This window comes from Capra hircus, chromosome 8 (assembly GCF_001704415.2).
Source record: "Capra hircus breed San Clemente chromosome 8, ASM170441v1, whole genome shotgun sequence".
Taxonomy (NCBI): Eukaryota; Metazoa; Chordata; class Mammalia; order Artiodactyla; family Bovidae; genus Capra; species Capra hircus.
The window spans coordinates 76,541,300-76,558,678 of record NC_030815.1 but is presented as its reverse complement, the minus strand read 5'-3'; the positions used below and the strand labels follow the sequence as shown (position 1 = coordinate 76,558,678).

Sequence of the window (17,379 nt, the reverse complement as noted above, 5' to 3'; positions counted from 1 at the left end):
CTCAGGCTGATTTATCTTTCCTTCACTCAAATGTCTCTGCTTGTCTGTAGGGATGGGTGCAGACTTGGAAATTTTTGTAGGAGAGGTTAGTGTGTTTTTTTATTGGTTAGACCCAGAAATTTGTCTGTTTTACAGATCAAGGACTTTAGTTGGATGTCTAGTGATCAGCAAATTCCTGCGGGTCATATTACTCTGAAGCGATTTGGGTCCCCCTACTCATGAGTGTCCCCATGCCCTCCCAGGCACTGAAAGTTAAGTATCACTATTTGTCCTCTGCTAATCCAGGTTCCCATTATCTCCATTTAAATCAGGGAGCTCCTTTCAACTGCAGGGTTTTTCACAGCACCTCTGGTCACAGAGAAGAGCCACTGTGGTACTTTTCAAAGACGGTGTTGCTTCCTTCACCAACAATTCTCCAGAAGCCGTGGTGGAGGCCCCCCTCAGGTTCATCATTATGAGAGATGAGCTGTCTATATATGAACATTTACTTCAGTATTTCCTTCTCCTAGATTCTTTGGACTTTTTCCGTTACAAATATCAGGGAATGTCCTTCTCATTTTATTTAGCTGAGAAGTCAATCAATTTATATAGAAGGTACATTGAAACCAGAGTCACTGGGACCTGCACTCAAATCAACAGATTTAGGTTTATTTATATACATACTTTGCAGTTTAAATTAGCAAGACCTTGCAATTCTTTCTCTCCTTGGGGTTGACTTTGTAATTGGCTTTCTGTGGGTGTCTGGATCTGACTCCAGTATAAAGAGTGAGAGTAGTCAGAGTTGGTGGGTGAAGTGTGGCAAGGAGATTGGCTGCCCTTTCCAAGGTAACTGCCTCAGGTGAGATCAGAATAGGGTATTCAACCAAGGCAGGAACAACCTAATTAATATAAGGGAAGAGGCTTTGGTTCTGCTATCAAGAGGGGCTTGGGGACTTGATTTCCTAGGAATTACCCAAATGCTCCTTTATGGATTTATTTCTACAACCAGATTCCCACTCTTTCCTGATGGTAACTATCTCTCCCACATGAAATCTGGTGAGGCTGGTAACTCAATTGACTTTATCATTTGGCAACTTGTAGAAAAGATTTTGAGTCTGCTTTTTAGTAATTCAACTGATAAAGAATACTTTTAGCTCTGACATTGAAAGAATACAGGTTGTGAAAAGGTTGTGAACTGAGAATTTAGGACTCTGAGTGTGTCATTGTTTTTCTTTAAGTGGTCCAGTATTAAGCTTATCCTTGAGTTCATTCTTTGAATACATCTTGTTCTTCATGTTATTTTTTGACCATGGCCACTCAGTTTCTAAAAGCCTTCTCTTCAGTGATATTTCACTCCAGGTGACCATATACGGTAATATCCCCAGCTGTTTTCCATGTATTCCAAGGGCTTCCAAACTGTACATTCAAGTTGTTGAATCTCAGCCTTCCAAACCAGGCCAGATAGCCAATCTCAGATTCTCCTCATTTCTTCAAAGACTGTTGCTTGCAATTCTGCTTTGGGTGACCTTGGTTCTGTCCTTTTTCCTCCTGTCTTTCTTCTGCTTCCTTTAAATTTGAGGAATTTCAATTTTGGGGGTATTGCGTTTTAGGGTATTGAGCATGACTCTTTCAGAGATAAAAGGTTGCTACAATAATGAGGGACAAGGATATAGCTTTAAAAGAGAAGTTTGGGTTCTTTTTCATGGTGACTTTTCCTTGATCTCTAGGCTATCTTAGAACTGCTCTTTGGGTTCAACCCCAAGTGTACTTTTCATATGGGATTGGAACACTCTGAACACTTCCATCTCATACACACGTGGAGCTTTACAGAGTACAGACTTGTCTCGCCTTGCTTCATCCCAGTTTCTCAGCCACCTGTGAGATGTGCTCACCTTTGAAGTTGAGAAAAGAAATACAGAGACTTTCCCAGGATTCCAGGGTTGGCCAGTTGAATTCCCAGCTGGGCCAAGACTGCAGTCACAGACTCTCCACACTGACCTTCCCTTTAGGTCCTGCCTTAACATTCCTCAGCCCAGGAAAGACTACACATGGAGGTCCACATACTACTATCTAAATGGCAACAAGCAATAATCTCCTATCTTAAGTTTGGAGTTTCCAGAAGCAAAGGCTGAGACTGAATTTGGCCTGTTGGGTATTTATTTGTTGTTCAGTTGTTCAGTCGTGTCTGACTTTTTGTGACCCCATGGACAGCAGCATGCCAGACTTATTAACTATCTCCCAGAGTTTACTCAGACTTATGTCCAGTGATTCGATGATGCCATCCAACCGTCTCATCCTCTGCGGTCCCCTTCTCCTGCCCTCAATCTTTCCCAGCATCAGGGTCTTTTCCAGTGAGTCAGCTCTTCACATCAGGGTATTTATACTATCAACACAGGGAGGAAGCAGGAGGGGGTAGAAGGAGGAATCTGACTACATGCAGACCTCAGGCAAGCCTCAGCCAACCCCAAGGGGGTGTCTGAGAGTATATATGGTCCATCAGAGTGTATCAAGTTTAGGTGAAATGACTAGACCATCCCTCCCCACCCAAAGACAGGGCATATCTTTGGATGGGGGCCTCTGAAGCAAGAGCTGACAGTTGGGCAATGAGCCATTCCTGTAACAAATACTCCTTAATAATGACCTATTGAGCTCAGAAAAGGGCAGCAGGGAGAGAATCTCCCTCTTTTCCCACTGCCGGATGGCTTGGTCTCCACGTCCAGTCTCAGTCCACCTGCCTCCACAGCTGCCTCTTGGATCTATGGGCACATCACACAGGGGCCTGAGCCACCCTAGGAAAGACAGAAGGGCAGGAGACTCTCATCCCCAGCATCCTGGAGGTGGAATCTCGGTCCCAAGTGCAGAGACTGGCCTAAAACTGGATGCATCACACCTCCATTCTTAGGCAATAGAATCCATTCCTGGGGAGCAGACGGAAATCTCAAAGGGGAAAGGGCCAGGATAAAGACCTTCTCCTTGAGGTCTAAAGTACTGCTGTGTGCTATGCTGTGCTTAGTGGTATCCAACTCCTTGCCACCCCATGGACTGTAGCTGCCAGGAGCCTCTGATAGTGGAATTCTCCAGGCAGGAATACTGGAGTGGGTTACTATGCCCTCCTCCAGGGGATCTTCCCAACCCAGGGATCGAACCCAGGTCTCCACAGTGCAGGTGGATTACCATCTGAGCCACCAGGGAAGTCCGAGAATACTGGAGCGGGTAGCCTATCCCTTCTCCAGGGGATCATCTCAACCCAGGAATCGAACCAGGGTCTCCTGCATTGCAGGCGGATTTCTTTATCAGCTGTGCCACCAGGGAAGCCCAAAGTGCTGCTACCAAAGATCTTAGCGAGGTGTTGGGAGACATAAATGAGAAACTGATTAAGGAAGGTTCTGAGTTTCTTAGAGGAGACTGACTCTCAGTTAATATTAAACAAAGGCTTACAAAAATCCTCTAGAGTACCAGCGACCGTGTCTACTAGCCTTAATGCTGTTGTAGCCAGGCAAGGGCCTCATGCTACTCTCGGGGTTCCTGAGGTCCAATAATCCGCTCCCACGGTGGAATCCTCCCTGCGGGTGTAGGTCGGGATCGCCCTCCACGCCCCCTTGCCCGCTGCCAAGTCGCTGGGGCCAAGCAGAGCAGGGCGCTGTCGGGCGCGTGGGGGAGCCGGGGCAGGGACGAGCTCTCTCAGGAGCCAGAGCAATCGCGGCCGGAGAGGGAGGAGGCTGCCGGGCCCAGCCTGACGCAGAGGCGGCGGCGGCAGCGGAGCAGGCCACTGCCGGGGCGTCCCGGCCACCAGCGCCAGCCCGCTTTCCGCCTTCTCCTGCCGCGGCTCCTCACGCGTGGGAGTGAGTGCTTCGCGCGCCCGCCTGGGGTCACGGGCTCCGGGCATCTTCGGCCAGCGAGCCCGAGCGGAGGGAGGTGCAGGAGCACTCGCAAGGGGCGGAGGCGGGGAAAGGAGCGGGCGAGGCGGAGGCGAGGGAGCGGAGGGAGGGGACCGTGGAGAGGGAGGGACCCGCCTGCCGCGCCCTGGCCGCTCGGCATGTGTGGCTGCAGGCGCCGGTTGTCGCTGCTGTCCGGGGGCTGAGCCGCGCCCGGGTGTCCAGGGCAGTGTGTGTGTGTCCGCGCGGGCGAGTGCCGCGCCGGCCCCGAGCCTCCCGCTCGCTTCCCCGGGCCGCGGTGCATGTTCGCCTCCTGCTACTGTGTGCCGAGAGGCAGGAGGACCATGAAAATGATCCACTTTCGGAGCTCCAGCATCAAATCGCTCAGCCAGGAGATGAAATGCACCATCCGGCTGCTGGACGACTCGGAGATCTCCTGCCACATCCAGGTGCCGGGGCGAGGGAGTGGACTACGCGCCGGGCATGGGACTCGGGGGCCTCTACGGGTGGGCGTGCGCGTGGAGGCAAGGAACCCACCCGGGGGCCTACTAGAAAGCCAGATTTCTCTTCCTCCGCTCTGAGTCTAGGAGCCCTACTAAGGGATGGGGTGGGGAGGACTGTCCCCCGCAGGCACCGGGTGTGCGTTATCAATTGCCAGGGCCCCTTCCTCTGGCTTAGACACTGCGCTCACATCTCGCTGCACCTAGGATAGTGGACACAGGGCAGCTGCCTCCTGGGGGGACTCTAACCCCTCTGTTCCCTAACCTGTCGGGAAATATGAGTTCTGAGAACCCAGAGGGGTACCTGCATGTCGCCCAGTCTTCCTTCTTCCACGTGGAGAAGGCATGCATCAGCATGGATCCACTCATTCTTTCTCTGGTGCCTGGGCACTGAAGATACCTTCAGTCCCAGGGACCTGCTCCAGCTCCCTGCCTCCCCTCTACCGGTGGCCTTTACTTCTTAGCGTGGGTCAGCAGGGAAGTTTCCTGGGAGTGAGAGAGGCCAGGCAGCCCCGTGCTCCAAGCCTTAAGGGATGGGGCACTTTGCTCGAACTGGAGCTACCTTGAAAGGAATCCTTTGAAATCTGAGTGTTTCAGGGAAAGGAAAAGGGCTGTGAGGCCAGCAGGGAAGGAATGCTGCAGGACCTGGGTCCCGGGAGAAATCGCCTTTTGGGATATTGGTGACATGTGCTGGCTACCAAGTTGGAGAAGGCCAGAGTTGTGTAGGCGAAGGCAGCTTTGATGGCAACTCCATCCTCCAGTACTTAAGTGCCTCTGGGCTTGCAGGAGATCTGTGAGATGCAATGGTGTGTGTGGGTGTGTGTGTGTGAGTGCACTCTCAGTGTTTGTGTATGTAGGCAGGTGTGTGCCCTCTCCCAAGATTCAGGACACACAACCTGGAAAGGTCATGTTAGGGTTAAGCATTATTAGCTTTTGACTTTTAAGTATCTTTACTTATTTATCTCTGGAATTTCCTCTTCTCACCTACTCAAGTCTTGAAGGTCTGAGACTGAGTGAGCTGTGTTTAAAACACTGGGCACCCATTCTGTTGAGAGATGAATGGGAGCAGCGTCTCCCAGTGGCAAGAATCTGCCTCTGGGCTGTGTTAACTAAGAATGAATGAATGAATGGTCTCCTCTTCCCCCCCTCCTTTTTTTTTTTTTTCTTTTCGTGGGAGCTTGTGACACGGGGACAGTGACTCCTAACTTGTAAGATGACAACGGGGTAAGTTTCACTGCGGGAATGTAGTGCCCCATGACCTCCCGTTAAAATGGGCTCCCACTGACTTTTCTGGAGAATCTTGGATTTCATTTTGAACAAAGGACTGCTATTAAACTTAATAATAAAAGGATTAATGGGATAGGCAGTTTTTCTGCTGCCACAGGGTTGCATGGAAACATTTGGCATGTACTGTCTTGTATTTCAGAGAAAGGAGTTTGCACATTCTACCTTAAGTCCTAAAGTGGGTGTACAGGAACTCTAACCCGTATTGAATATGTAGGTAATAAAGGGGTCAGCCACAGAGAGTGGGGCTGTTGACTTTTTCAGAGCTGTCTCCACCCTCTATCTGCCCTTTCCTGTCCCGCTTGGAGTTGACACTACTGTTTTGTTTTGCTTTGTTTTTCTGTTTGTGGGAGGGAATCTTCCTTAGAATGGGTAAATAGTTCCCAGATGACATGTATGTGCTGTCTCATGATCTGGCAAACAGTAGATTGTAGCCAAACTAATAACAGTTTGGAACATTAGAGTTTGTATGGCCCAGTTGATGCCAAAGAGGTTAAAATGCTATGTTCCAAAGTGTTGATTTTGGCATTGCTTGAGAAAATCAAATGTTTTATTTGGAAGCACATCTGCCCCCAAATGGTGATTATCATTTAATCAATTAAAATGAATCAAAAAGTGATTTTGGTGATTTTGGACATTATATCTGCCTAGACTATTTCAAACCTGGGAATTGATATTATACTTCTGAACATAAGGTCACAAAAACCTTTCTATTTGTTTAGGACAAAGACAAAGTTTCTTTCTTTTTTTTTTTTTTTTAAAGAACCTTTGAAGTCACTAGTATATGCCCTGGGGAATCCATCTGTGTTTCGTTTCGTTTGCCTTCCTCCTCCAGTCTAGAGAATCACACAGTTAAGAGAGTGTATAGAGTGTTATACAAATTTTCCCTCTATAACTCATGCAAGGTGTGAGTTATGTTTTTTCTTTTTTTTCAAAACAATAGCTTTTAAATATTCTTTTCCAAAGTATATGATTTGTGTGGTTACTGACAAAGAAAACTTTCAGTGCAATGGCTCAGCAGCCTGATAGCCACTTGCTCTGTCTCTTCATAGGATCTAGGATTCTGTACAAACAATAAATGTGTTTATTGTTTATTTATTGTGTCATTTGCATGTGTCTGTTTAGGTGGAGTGAAAGAGGAATTCCCACTGGATAGGGAGCAAAAGGAAAGTCTAGGGCACTAGACAGGGGCCTGGGGAAGGAAAGGAGTTGCTGAATGTTCCCTATTGTTGTTCAGTCGCAAAGTCATGTCCAACCCTTTGCAACCCCATGGACTGCAGCATGCCAGGCTTCCCTGTCCTTTGCTGTCTCCTGGAGTTTGCTCAAACTCATGTCCGTAGACTCGGTGATGCCATCCAACATCTCATCCCCTGTCACCCCCTTCTCCTCCTGCCCTCAATCTTTCCCATCATCAGTCTTTTCCACAGAGTTGGATCTACTGGTCTTTTCCAACAGAGCCGACTCTGCAAGTCTGGAGACTGTGGAAGGACATGGCTTAGTTCTCACTTCTTTGATTCAGTTGTGCTGTTCAAGCAGAGTAGAGTTCTAGTCATCTTCCCCATTCCATCCACGTTTTCAGATGCTGGCAGGGTGTTCACCACTCCTAATGAGCTTGCCATTTTTAATACTGATTTTTATTGTGTAAGTTGTAGACTTTTCATATTATTTATTCTTTATTAAGTCCTGGTAAACATGATTGTTATTATTTTGAATTGACTGGAAAATTATAAAAATTTATATTTGAATAGAAACTCTGGCACTAGGTGTGTAGCACCTAGTACGTGCTTAATAATTATTTGTAGATATAGATTGCATACTTTGTGTCTGGGCTGTTAAATTCATGAGGGTAGGAACTCTTATTATGGTTGTTGTTCTTCAAGGAGTCCTCAGCACCTAGAGCTGAACCTGACATATAGTTGTGGTCAATAAACACTTGCTGAATGAATGAATGCTACTGACCCAGTATTTAATGTAGCTCATTACCTGTCATCATGAGGACAGCATGACAGCATTGGGTTGAGAATAAGGAGATACATAGTTTAGTTATGTTACCAACCAGTGTGACATGTAGTGAGTCATTTGACATTTGGAATCAGTGTTTCTTCTTTTGTAAAATAAGGGATTTGGGTTAGAATGTATGTCTCTGGTTTATAAAGTCTATAGTTTATCTGTTACCTAGACCAATTACCTTTGACTAAAACATTACTATTGACAGATAGATTATATACATATTATCTCATGTGATTTTCATTCCTGTCCTGGGTTATCTCCATTTTATTGTGTTATTGAATATTTTCTCAATTTTGTGGGTATAGAAAATGAGGTGCCAAGAGATTAGGCAACTTGAGTCACCTGGCAAGTAAGTAGATTGAAGCCATGTCATTTTACTTAGAATCCAGAGCCCTGTCTTCTCTTCAGCTGCCTCCAACTTGAGAGTTAGGATGTTTAGGCTGCAAGTAAAAAAGCAGCTGAGTTAAAGTGGCTTGAGTAATAAGGACTTATCATCTCACCTAATGAGAAGTCCAGAGGTAGGGTAGCTTCAGAGTTGTTCAGCAGCTGTGCATGGACCAGGTGCTTTCCATCTTTCTACTCTGCCTCCTCAGCACGTCTCCTTTGTCACTTGTAGTTCTCATTATAAGGTGGTTGTGAATGTCCTTCAGGTACTAACACATCCACCATGTAAGAGGTGGGATTTCCTCTTGCATTTCTTTTTATCATAGAGGAACACCATTCCTGGAGGCTCCCATCAGTCCTCCCATTAGATCCCATTGCCCAGGATTGAATCCTATACCCATGACTTAGCTGTAAAAGAGTCTAGAAACGTGAATATTTGGTATTTGTACTCCTCACTCTCTATAATGAGAGGTGGGCTTTGACTTCATGGAAGCAATGGAGGGGTGGGTGTGGGGGTGTGTGTGTGTGTGTGATGGTGTGTGTGTGTGTGTGTTAAGGGGCGGGGAACTGCTGGTGGCTAAGCAAGCAGTAGTGTCTTTCAGAATAGGTCAAATTGAGTCATAATTATTGTTACAACAAAACTGTCAGTAACGTTTAATGAGATGTTAGCTGAGCCCTGGCTTATTTTAGGCAATCTTTGTATGATCAAATTCTGCAACAAGAACAATTATTGGATAATCCTTTGTAGCTTGTGTTGTTAAATATCAGTTCAGCTCTTACTGAGCCCATGGGTTCTGTGCAGCTACACACTGTCTTGTGTAGAGCAAGCATCTCTGCTCTTGCTGAAGTGGCAGTATGGCCAAGTGGTTGAGAGCTTGTGGTCCAGAGAACTACTTGCCTGGGTTTGAACCCTGGCTCTAAGCATTGACTAGTCAGGTGACTTTGGACAAGTCACTTTACCAGTTTGGTTTCAGTTTCCTCATCTGTAAAGTGGGGGTAATAATGGTACAACCTCATGGTCTTGTTGTAACAATCAAATATGCAATATATAGTGCTCATGCTAAGTTGCATTCAGTTGCGTCCAACTCTTTGTGACCCCAGGGACTGAAGCCCACCAGGCTCCTCTACCCATGGGATTCTCCAGGCAAGAATACTGGAGTGGGTTGCCATTTCTGTCTCTAGGGGATCTTCCCAACCAGGGATCGAACTGCGTCTCTTATGTCTCCTGCATTGGCAGGCAGATTCTTTACTGCTAGTGACACCTGAGAAGCCCATGCAATATATACCAAGTACTTAATACCTGGCCCATAGTAAGAGATGAAAATATACTGACTGTTGTCTTACTATTATGTGAAGGTATATTGGATTTAATCCTAAATAGTGTGAAGGCTCTGGCTTGGAATCTAATGTCTTTAAGCCCAAACTCCATCACTTTCTGACTGTGTAAGACCTCAAGTGAATCACTGGGCCTCCTGTTTTTAATCTGTGAAATAGGCATAATAATTCCTCAATTGTCAATCTCCACTGGGTTGTTGAGATGAAATCTATAAAAGTGTGTTGTAAATGCTAAAAAATCACCCAAAAGCAGAATACTATTCTAATTAATTTAGTTAAAAAAGAGAAAGTTGTTTACTGCATCCTAAGTTTCTTATCTGTTTTAACAGGAATTGGTGGTCACATGCAAACATACATATGTGCTCAATATCGGGCCCCATGATGAGGCTGCAGGTGAAATCCACACTGGGTTTGGATAACAGCCACACATGTTCTGCTAATAAGGACGACTCAACTCTTTTCTCTATCAGACTCATCTGGAGTGCCATTCAGAGTACAGTGAATATCAGACACTAAAGGAATAGAAGAGAGAGGCAATTTGTTAAATACCGTGGTCTAGCTCTGATGTATTTAGGCCTAGATTTCATGGGCCAGCTCTTTGTGTTAAGTATATTCTGACAGAAAAGTAATGTTATTTCAATACTCTCCTAAGATCTTATCCCTTGATGTCCTCACAGCAAAGGCAAAGTGTATTGACCATGGGGAGGATGCAATCCTGTTAGCTCCACATCACTGAACAATATATCAGCTGGGTGCTTTTAACTGACAAATTCCAATTCAAACTGGCTTTAACATTAAAGATATTTACTGGATCAGCACTTCCCTGTTGGCTCAGATGGTAAAGAAACTGCCTTCAATGCAGACCTAGGTTCGATCTCTGTGTTGGGAACATCCTCTGGATAAAGGAATGGCAACCCACTCCAGTATTCTTGCCTGGAGAATCCCATGAACAGAGGAGCTTGGCAGGCTGCAGTCCATGGGATCACAAGGAGTCAGACACAACTGAATGACTAACATACACAAACACATACAAACACACACAGGATCACATGTCCAGAAATTCTGAGTTAAGTAGGGACCTAATTGAGAAACGCTGGGCTGGAAGAAGCACAAGCTGGAATCAAGATTGCTGGGAGAAATATCCATAACCCTTATGGCAGAAAGTGAAGAGGAACTAAAAAGCCTCTTGATGAAAGTGAAAGAGGAGACTGAAAAAGTTGGCTTAAAGCTCAACATTCAGAAAACGAAGATCATGGCATCTGGTCCCATCACTTCATGGGAAATAGATGGGGAAACAGTGACAGACTTTATTTTGGGGGGCTCCAACATCACTGCAGATGGTGACTGCAGCCGTGAAATTAAAAGACACTTACTCCTTGGAAGGAAAGTTATGACCAACCTAGATAGCATATTCACAAGCAGAGACATTACTTTGCCAACAAAGGTCCATCTAGTCAAGGCTATGGTTTTTCCAGTAGTCATGTATGGATGTGAGAGTTGGACTGTGAAGAAAGCTGAGCGCCAAAGAATTGATGCTTTTGAACTGTGGTGTTGGAGAAGACTCTTGAGAGTCTCTTGGACTGCAGGGAGATCCAACCAGTCCATTCTAAAGGAGATCAGTCCTGGGTGTTCTTTGGAAGGAATGATGCTAAAGATGAAACTCCAGTACTTTGGCCACCTCATGCAAAGAGTTGACTCATTGGAAAAGACTCTGATGCTGGGAGGGCTTGCCGGCAGGAGGAGAAGGGAACGACAGAGGATGAGATGGCTGGATGGCATTACCGACTCAATGGACGTGAGTCTGAGTGAACTCCGGGAGTTGGTGATAGACAGGGAGGCCTGGCGTGCTGTGATTCATGGAGTCGCAAAGAGTTGGACACGACTAAGCGACTGAGCTGAACTGAGGGACCTAATTCAAGAACTATCCTGCCTTTTTGTGAGGCTTTATCCTCAGACTATAGTGAAATGGTTATAGTAGTTCCAGTTCCAAGGGACTTAATTTGAGAACTATCCTGCCTTTTTATGAGGCTTTATCCTCAGACTATAGTGAAATGGTTATAGTAGTTCCAGTTCTCACACTTTCATGGGACACCCTCCAGAGGAACTGAAAAACCACTTCAAACTCAGCATTCTAAGCAAAAGTCCTGCAGTCATTTCGATCAGACCTCCTGGGTCACCTGCCACCCTGAACAGTGAGTGAAATCAATTGAAATGAGTGTGCTGAGTAGCTTAAGGTGCCTTCAGACTCAGTGGAATCAGCTTCCTTCCTGGTGGTGGTCTGCATGGAGGAGAGAGGTCAATGCCTAGAAATCAGGGTTCTCTTCCAAAGGAGAAAGAGGGGGAGGGGAAGATGGCTGCTAGGAAGTTTACCATACTAGATGTTTTGTCTGGGTCAGTGATTCTCAAAGTATATTCTGGGGACCCCCAGGAGTCCCTGAGATCCTTTCAGGGGGTCCCTGAGGTTCAAACTATTTTCAAAATAATACTAAGATGTTGTTTGCCTCATTTAGGTTAGGAGTTTTACATACTATAGTTTACATACTATAAAATTCATCCATTTCAAGTGTATAACTTTAAGATAGTCACAGAATTGTGCAACCATCACCACAATCAGACAACCCCCCAAAGAAACCCTATGCCCTTTAATAGTCATACTTCCTTTTCCACCTAAACTTCCCAGCCCTAGGTAATTGCTGATCTACTTTTTGTCTCTATAGATTTGTCTGTTGTGGCCATTTGATGAAAATGAAGTCACATAATGATCTTTTGTGTCTGTCTTCTTTCACTTGCATAATTGCTAGGCTCATCCACGTTATAGCGTGTATCAGTATTTCTTTCCCTTTAATTGGTGAATAATATTCTATTGTATGGATAGATCACAGTTTACCATCAGTTGATGAAAATTTGGGTTGTTTCCACTTTTGGGCTATTTTGAAGAATGTTGCAGTGAATATTCTAGTAAAATTTGCCATTTTCCTTGGGTATATACCTGGGAGTAAAATTACTGGGCCATATAGTAACTCTGTTTAATCTTTTGAATTGAATAGTTAGCCAGACTATTCTCCCAAGCAGCTGCAACATTTTACATTTCCACCAGCAATGTATAAGGGTTTCAGTTTCTCCACATTCTTGTCAACACTTGTTATTATCTATTTGATTATAAACTATCGTAGTGGGTGTGCAGTGATACCTTATTGTGGTTTTGATTTGCATTTCCTTGATGCTAATGATGTTGACCATCATTTCATGTGCTTGTTGGTTGTTTGTCTATCTTCTCTGGAGAACTGTCTATTTGGATCCTTTGGCTATTTTAAAATTGGATTGTTGCTTTATTATTGAGTTCTAATAATTCTTTATATATTCTGGATACAGACTCCTTATTTAATAAATGATTTACAGCCATTTTTCTCATTCTGTGGGTTTTTTTAGTCTGATGGTGTCAAAATTTTAAAAATTTTGATGAAATCCAATTTATCTGTTTTTTCTTTTTTTTCCGTGTGATTTTTGTGTCATAGCTAAGTAACTGTTGCCTAAGGTCATGGGATTTATACCTATGTCTTCTTTAAACAGTTTTATAGTTTTAGCTATTATATTTGGGTCTTTGATTCATTATTTTACTGATATGTGATTTGGATATCATAAATGTCACCATTTTAAAGTATAAAATTCAGTAGCTTTAGTATATTCACAATATATACTATATATACAGCCATCACTGCTAATTCCATAACATTTTCATCATCCCCTAAAATAAAACTGTTCCTGTTAATAGTCACTCCCCATCTGATCCATTTTGAGTTAATTTTTATGTATGATGTGAGGTAGAGGTCCAACTTGATTCTCATGCATGTGGATATCCAGTTGTCCCAGCACCATTTGTTGAAAAAACTATTTTCCTGTATGTCACTCTTGTTGAGATGTTGATTGCCTTTTCCACTCTCATTCTCTCGTAAGTGAACAATGGAGTTTTCCAGAGGCTGGATAATATGTGCCATAACAACATATTAACTACAGAAGCAGATGGGAGAATCCAGCTGTCTTCTATTGAGCCAGACACTAAAGATGCTAAAAATATAGAAAGTGTTACTGTTCTCAATTAATTGCCTTTATTTTGTAAAACAAAGCTATTTTTCATAAAAGAATGCTACTTATGTTCATGTTCAATGGGTTTGTTATTTTTTAAATGAATCAATTATTGATTATTTAAAAAAATTATCAGCAAATATTGAGATATATCACCCAAATAAACAAAAGTTCTATAGACCCTCAATAGTGTAAAGGAATTTTGAGGCCAATAAGCTCAAGAATTGCTGGTTTTGGTGATTGTCAATTTACTGAACTTCCTGAAAAAATTTTAATAGTCCTAAGTAAAAGAACTACTCCTGTGCATCTTGGGTCTCCAGCACTGCAAATTATAAGTATTTGAAATGATGTCAGTTAAGTAAAAAATCTCAGCGTTGCGTAAAAATGTGTATATGTATATTTGAAATTCTAAATATTAACCATATACCTCTGTGTGTGTGTGTGTGTGTGTGTGTGTGTGTGTGTGTGTGTGTGTGTACATTGCAATGTTAAGAGTAGAAGATCAAGGGCAGGCTCTTCTGTCATAAGCATTTCCCAATTGCACTTGCTCTCCAGCTGAATCTCATTTTTTTTCAACTCTAATAATTTGAAGTCTTACTTTGAGACTTCTCTTTTGATTATGGAAAATGTACAGCAACAGTGCATTGTGTTTAACACATAGACTGCTTGAATCAAGTCCCTCAGTCACTGAATTCTTAAGTTGTTACTTGTACTCACTAGGCATTTTGGGAAGTCTTGGAAACATGGCAGGAATGGAAATATCAGGATTTGTTGCACAGATAATCTGAGATTCACATGCATGAGTGACAGGCATTCGTAGCTAGCATGGTCCTTTCTCTGTTTCCACTTTGTGTGGGAAAGGATGCAAGTTGCTCCTCCTATGAAATAGCAGAGAGCTGGATGTGGAGTCCGTAGATGGGGGAAAATGGGATTATGATCAAGAGCCTTAGGGCAGGTTTTGCAGCTGAGATCTGAATTTAATTCAGGCTAAAAGGAGTTGGCGTTCAGCTCCTGGGAGGGACATGTAAATGCTTCGCAGTTTCGGATAGTCACATGGATATTCTGTGCCATTGTTAAAATGCATATTTCTGATTCAGGCAGTCCTGAGGAGGGCCTTGAAATTATGCATTTCCAGTACTCTTGCCTGGAAAATCCCATGGACAGAGGAGCCTGGTAGGCTGCGGTCCATGGGGTCGAGAAGAGTCCGACACGACTGAGCGACTTCCCTTTCACTTTTCATTTTGATGCATTGGAGGAGGAAATGGCAACCCACTCCAGTGTTCTTGCCTGGAGAATTCCAGGGACAGGGGAGCCTGGTGGGCTGCCATCTATGGGGTCACACAGAGTCAGACACGACTGAAATGACTCAGCAGCAGCAGCAGCAGGCTTCTAGATGCCTTGTTCTCTGAACCACATTCGGAATAGTAAGGCTTTAATGGAAATTATCTATTTCATAGTAATATTAACTTCCTTGAGTGTGGAGCTTTTTGACCCTTAGCTCTCTGGATAATACCTCACCTGGCACATTTCCCTTGGTAGAGGGTCAGTGAATGTTTGAGCAGGTGAGTGAATGAATGAGTGAATAAAGAACTCCATCCAGGTGTGTCTATCACAATAAACTGAAGTACTGATTAGACATTGATGCTGGAGATGAAATGCCTCCTTTTGGCTCCCATCCCCTGCCAAATCAAGAGATTGTTTTTCAAACAGGATTTCCTGTAATGACCAGTCTGATGAAGTGTCGAATGTCTGTGAGAGTGTTTATGGGGGCTCAGAGTTAATGAGAGAATTCTTGTCCCTCTGGGCCACGTTTCCCACTCTTGCCTTCCTGTATCCTGGACTCTTGGTGGCATTGTGGAGGAGCTCTGGCAACTCCTTGGCACAAACAAATCATTGTGTATAGAGCCAGCCATGCCTGGAAGATCCCAGAGGCATAGGAGGCCCAGCTGTTCTCACTGGCAGGAGTGACCTCAGAGGACTGTGACCCCAGAGGACAGTGGAAAAATGCCTTCGAGGTGTAATACAAGCTCTCGAGCTGTTTGTTTGGTGACTCTGCCTGAAGGTGCAGGAGGGAAGTGAGAGGATCACTCTGGGAAAAAATGAAGCTCATTCTAAAGGAAAAGAGCATTTGTATAGATCAAGTCATCACGCTTTTCAAAAGTGGATTAGTAAAGGTTTTTTGAAATAACTTCAATCTTAGTCAATAAGCATTTAAAAATATCTTCTATATGCCAAGCACAGAGCTAGGAACTGGAGACAAAAAGAAAATAAAATCAGACCTCAAGAGGCTCACAGTCATTTGGAAGAAGAGAGACAAGATAATAATTCAAGGACAACATGACAGACATAGGGACAGGTGTATGGGTGGAGGACCAAGAGGAGGCATCTGTATCAGACTGGGGCATCAATCAGTATCTCTGGTATAGATGAGTCGTGATTAATAATTAAAGGGCAAGTGAAAATCAGTTCTTTGAAGAAGGGAAAAAGGCATGCAGAACACGGTGAGCTTGTGCTTGATGTAAAACCTTGGGCATGGTCAGCATGACTGGATGTAGAAATGAGGGGAGGGGGGAATCTTGGATTAGTCCCAGGTGGTTGGTTTCAGGGACAGGGGTCATGGTGTCACCGATACAGTACAGGCCACAAGTTTTGGGGATCCACTGGAAAATAAAAATCTGAGGCCTCTTGTCAAAAATTATTAAGAATTTCAAGATCACAGTGAAAGTGAAGTCGCTCAGTCATGTCCGACTCTTGCGATTCCATGGACTGTAGTCTCCCAGGCTTCTCTGTCCATGGGATTTTCCAGGCAAGAGTACTGGAGTGGGGTGCCATTTCCTTCTCCAGGGGATCTTCCTGACCCAGGGATTGAACCCAGGTCTCCTGCATTGCAGGCAGATGCTTTACCATCTGAACCGCGAGGGAGGAGACCATCAAACAAAGCATGGGTCCCACACCCATGAAGCTGATTCTGAGAAGACAGAATAAAGGAGAAGCAGATTAGGGGAGGAGTTTGGGCATGTAGACATCATAGTACCTGTGGGGTATCTGGGTAGAGAATTCTCAGGTAGCCAGGCAAGAATACCAGAGTGGGTTGTGGTCCCAAAGGGAATGGCAACCTATTCCTGTATTCTTGCCTGGAGAATCCTGCGGGTAGAGGATCCTGGTGAGTCCCAGTCTGTGGGGTTGCAGAGTTGGACATGACTGAGCAACTAACACACATACACAGTGGGAAATAAGGAATGAAAGTCAGCAGAGATGTCTGACCTGGAGACACAGAAAAGAGAATTCTTGGTATTCACGCAAGTGGTTGTAGAAGTCATGTGGTATGAAAGGAATTACATGAGTCTTACTTTTTTGTCTGTCTGTTTGGGGCATCCTTGTAGATCAAACCGATGGAGTTTGAGTTTTGGAATTGTTTCCAAGAGTGCTTGATCATATTCCCTTTGTTTGGCAGTTCCCACCTGAATGAGAGCTTCTCCATTTTATTTCGCAAATAGAGCAGCTGCCTCAGAGGTCTCAGTGGAAAAGCACTTTCCTTCTCTTAATTTTCATTTTCTAGCTTGGACTAACAAATGACAAAAAGTCCTCTCCAAGCAATAAGACTCTGAGTTACAAAACATAGAACTTTCACTCTAGGGAAGTTACCCTTTGAGACAGTGCCATGGACATTATATAATACATTTTAAAATCCTATCAAAAGGATACAAACTTGAAGTAAACATGTCATGGTTATGCTGCAATAATTTATCTTTTCTTTACTATTTATGTGTCTCAGTTCAGTTCAGTTGCTCAGTCGTGTCCGACTCTTTGCGACCCCATGAATCGCAGCACGCCAGGCCTCCCTGTTCATCACCATCTCCCGGAGTTCACTCAGACTCATGTCCATCGAGTCCGTGATGCCATCCAGCCATCTCATCCTCGGTCGTCCC

The 17,379-nt window shown here is 44.2% G+C and overlaps 1 protein-coding gene across 2 annotated transcripts in view; it reads left to right on the top strand.

Moving 5' to 3' along the window:
• Positions 3,773–17,379, top strand: part of FRMD3 (FERM domain containing 3) — a 352,765-nt gene continuing 339,158 nt past the window's right edge. The window contains exon 1 of one of the 2 annotated variants that reach the window (XM_018052405.1): positions 3,773–4,303. In XM_018052405.1, coding sequence (XP_017907894.1) covers positions 4,157–4,303 — 147 coding nt within the window. In that variant the 5' untranslated portion in view covers positions 3,773–4,156. The remainder of the gene's footprint in view (positions 4,304–17,379) is intronic. The other variant, XM_005684098.3, reaches the window with a different exon arrangement.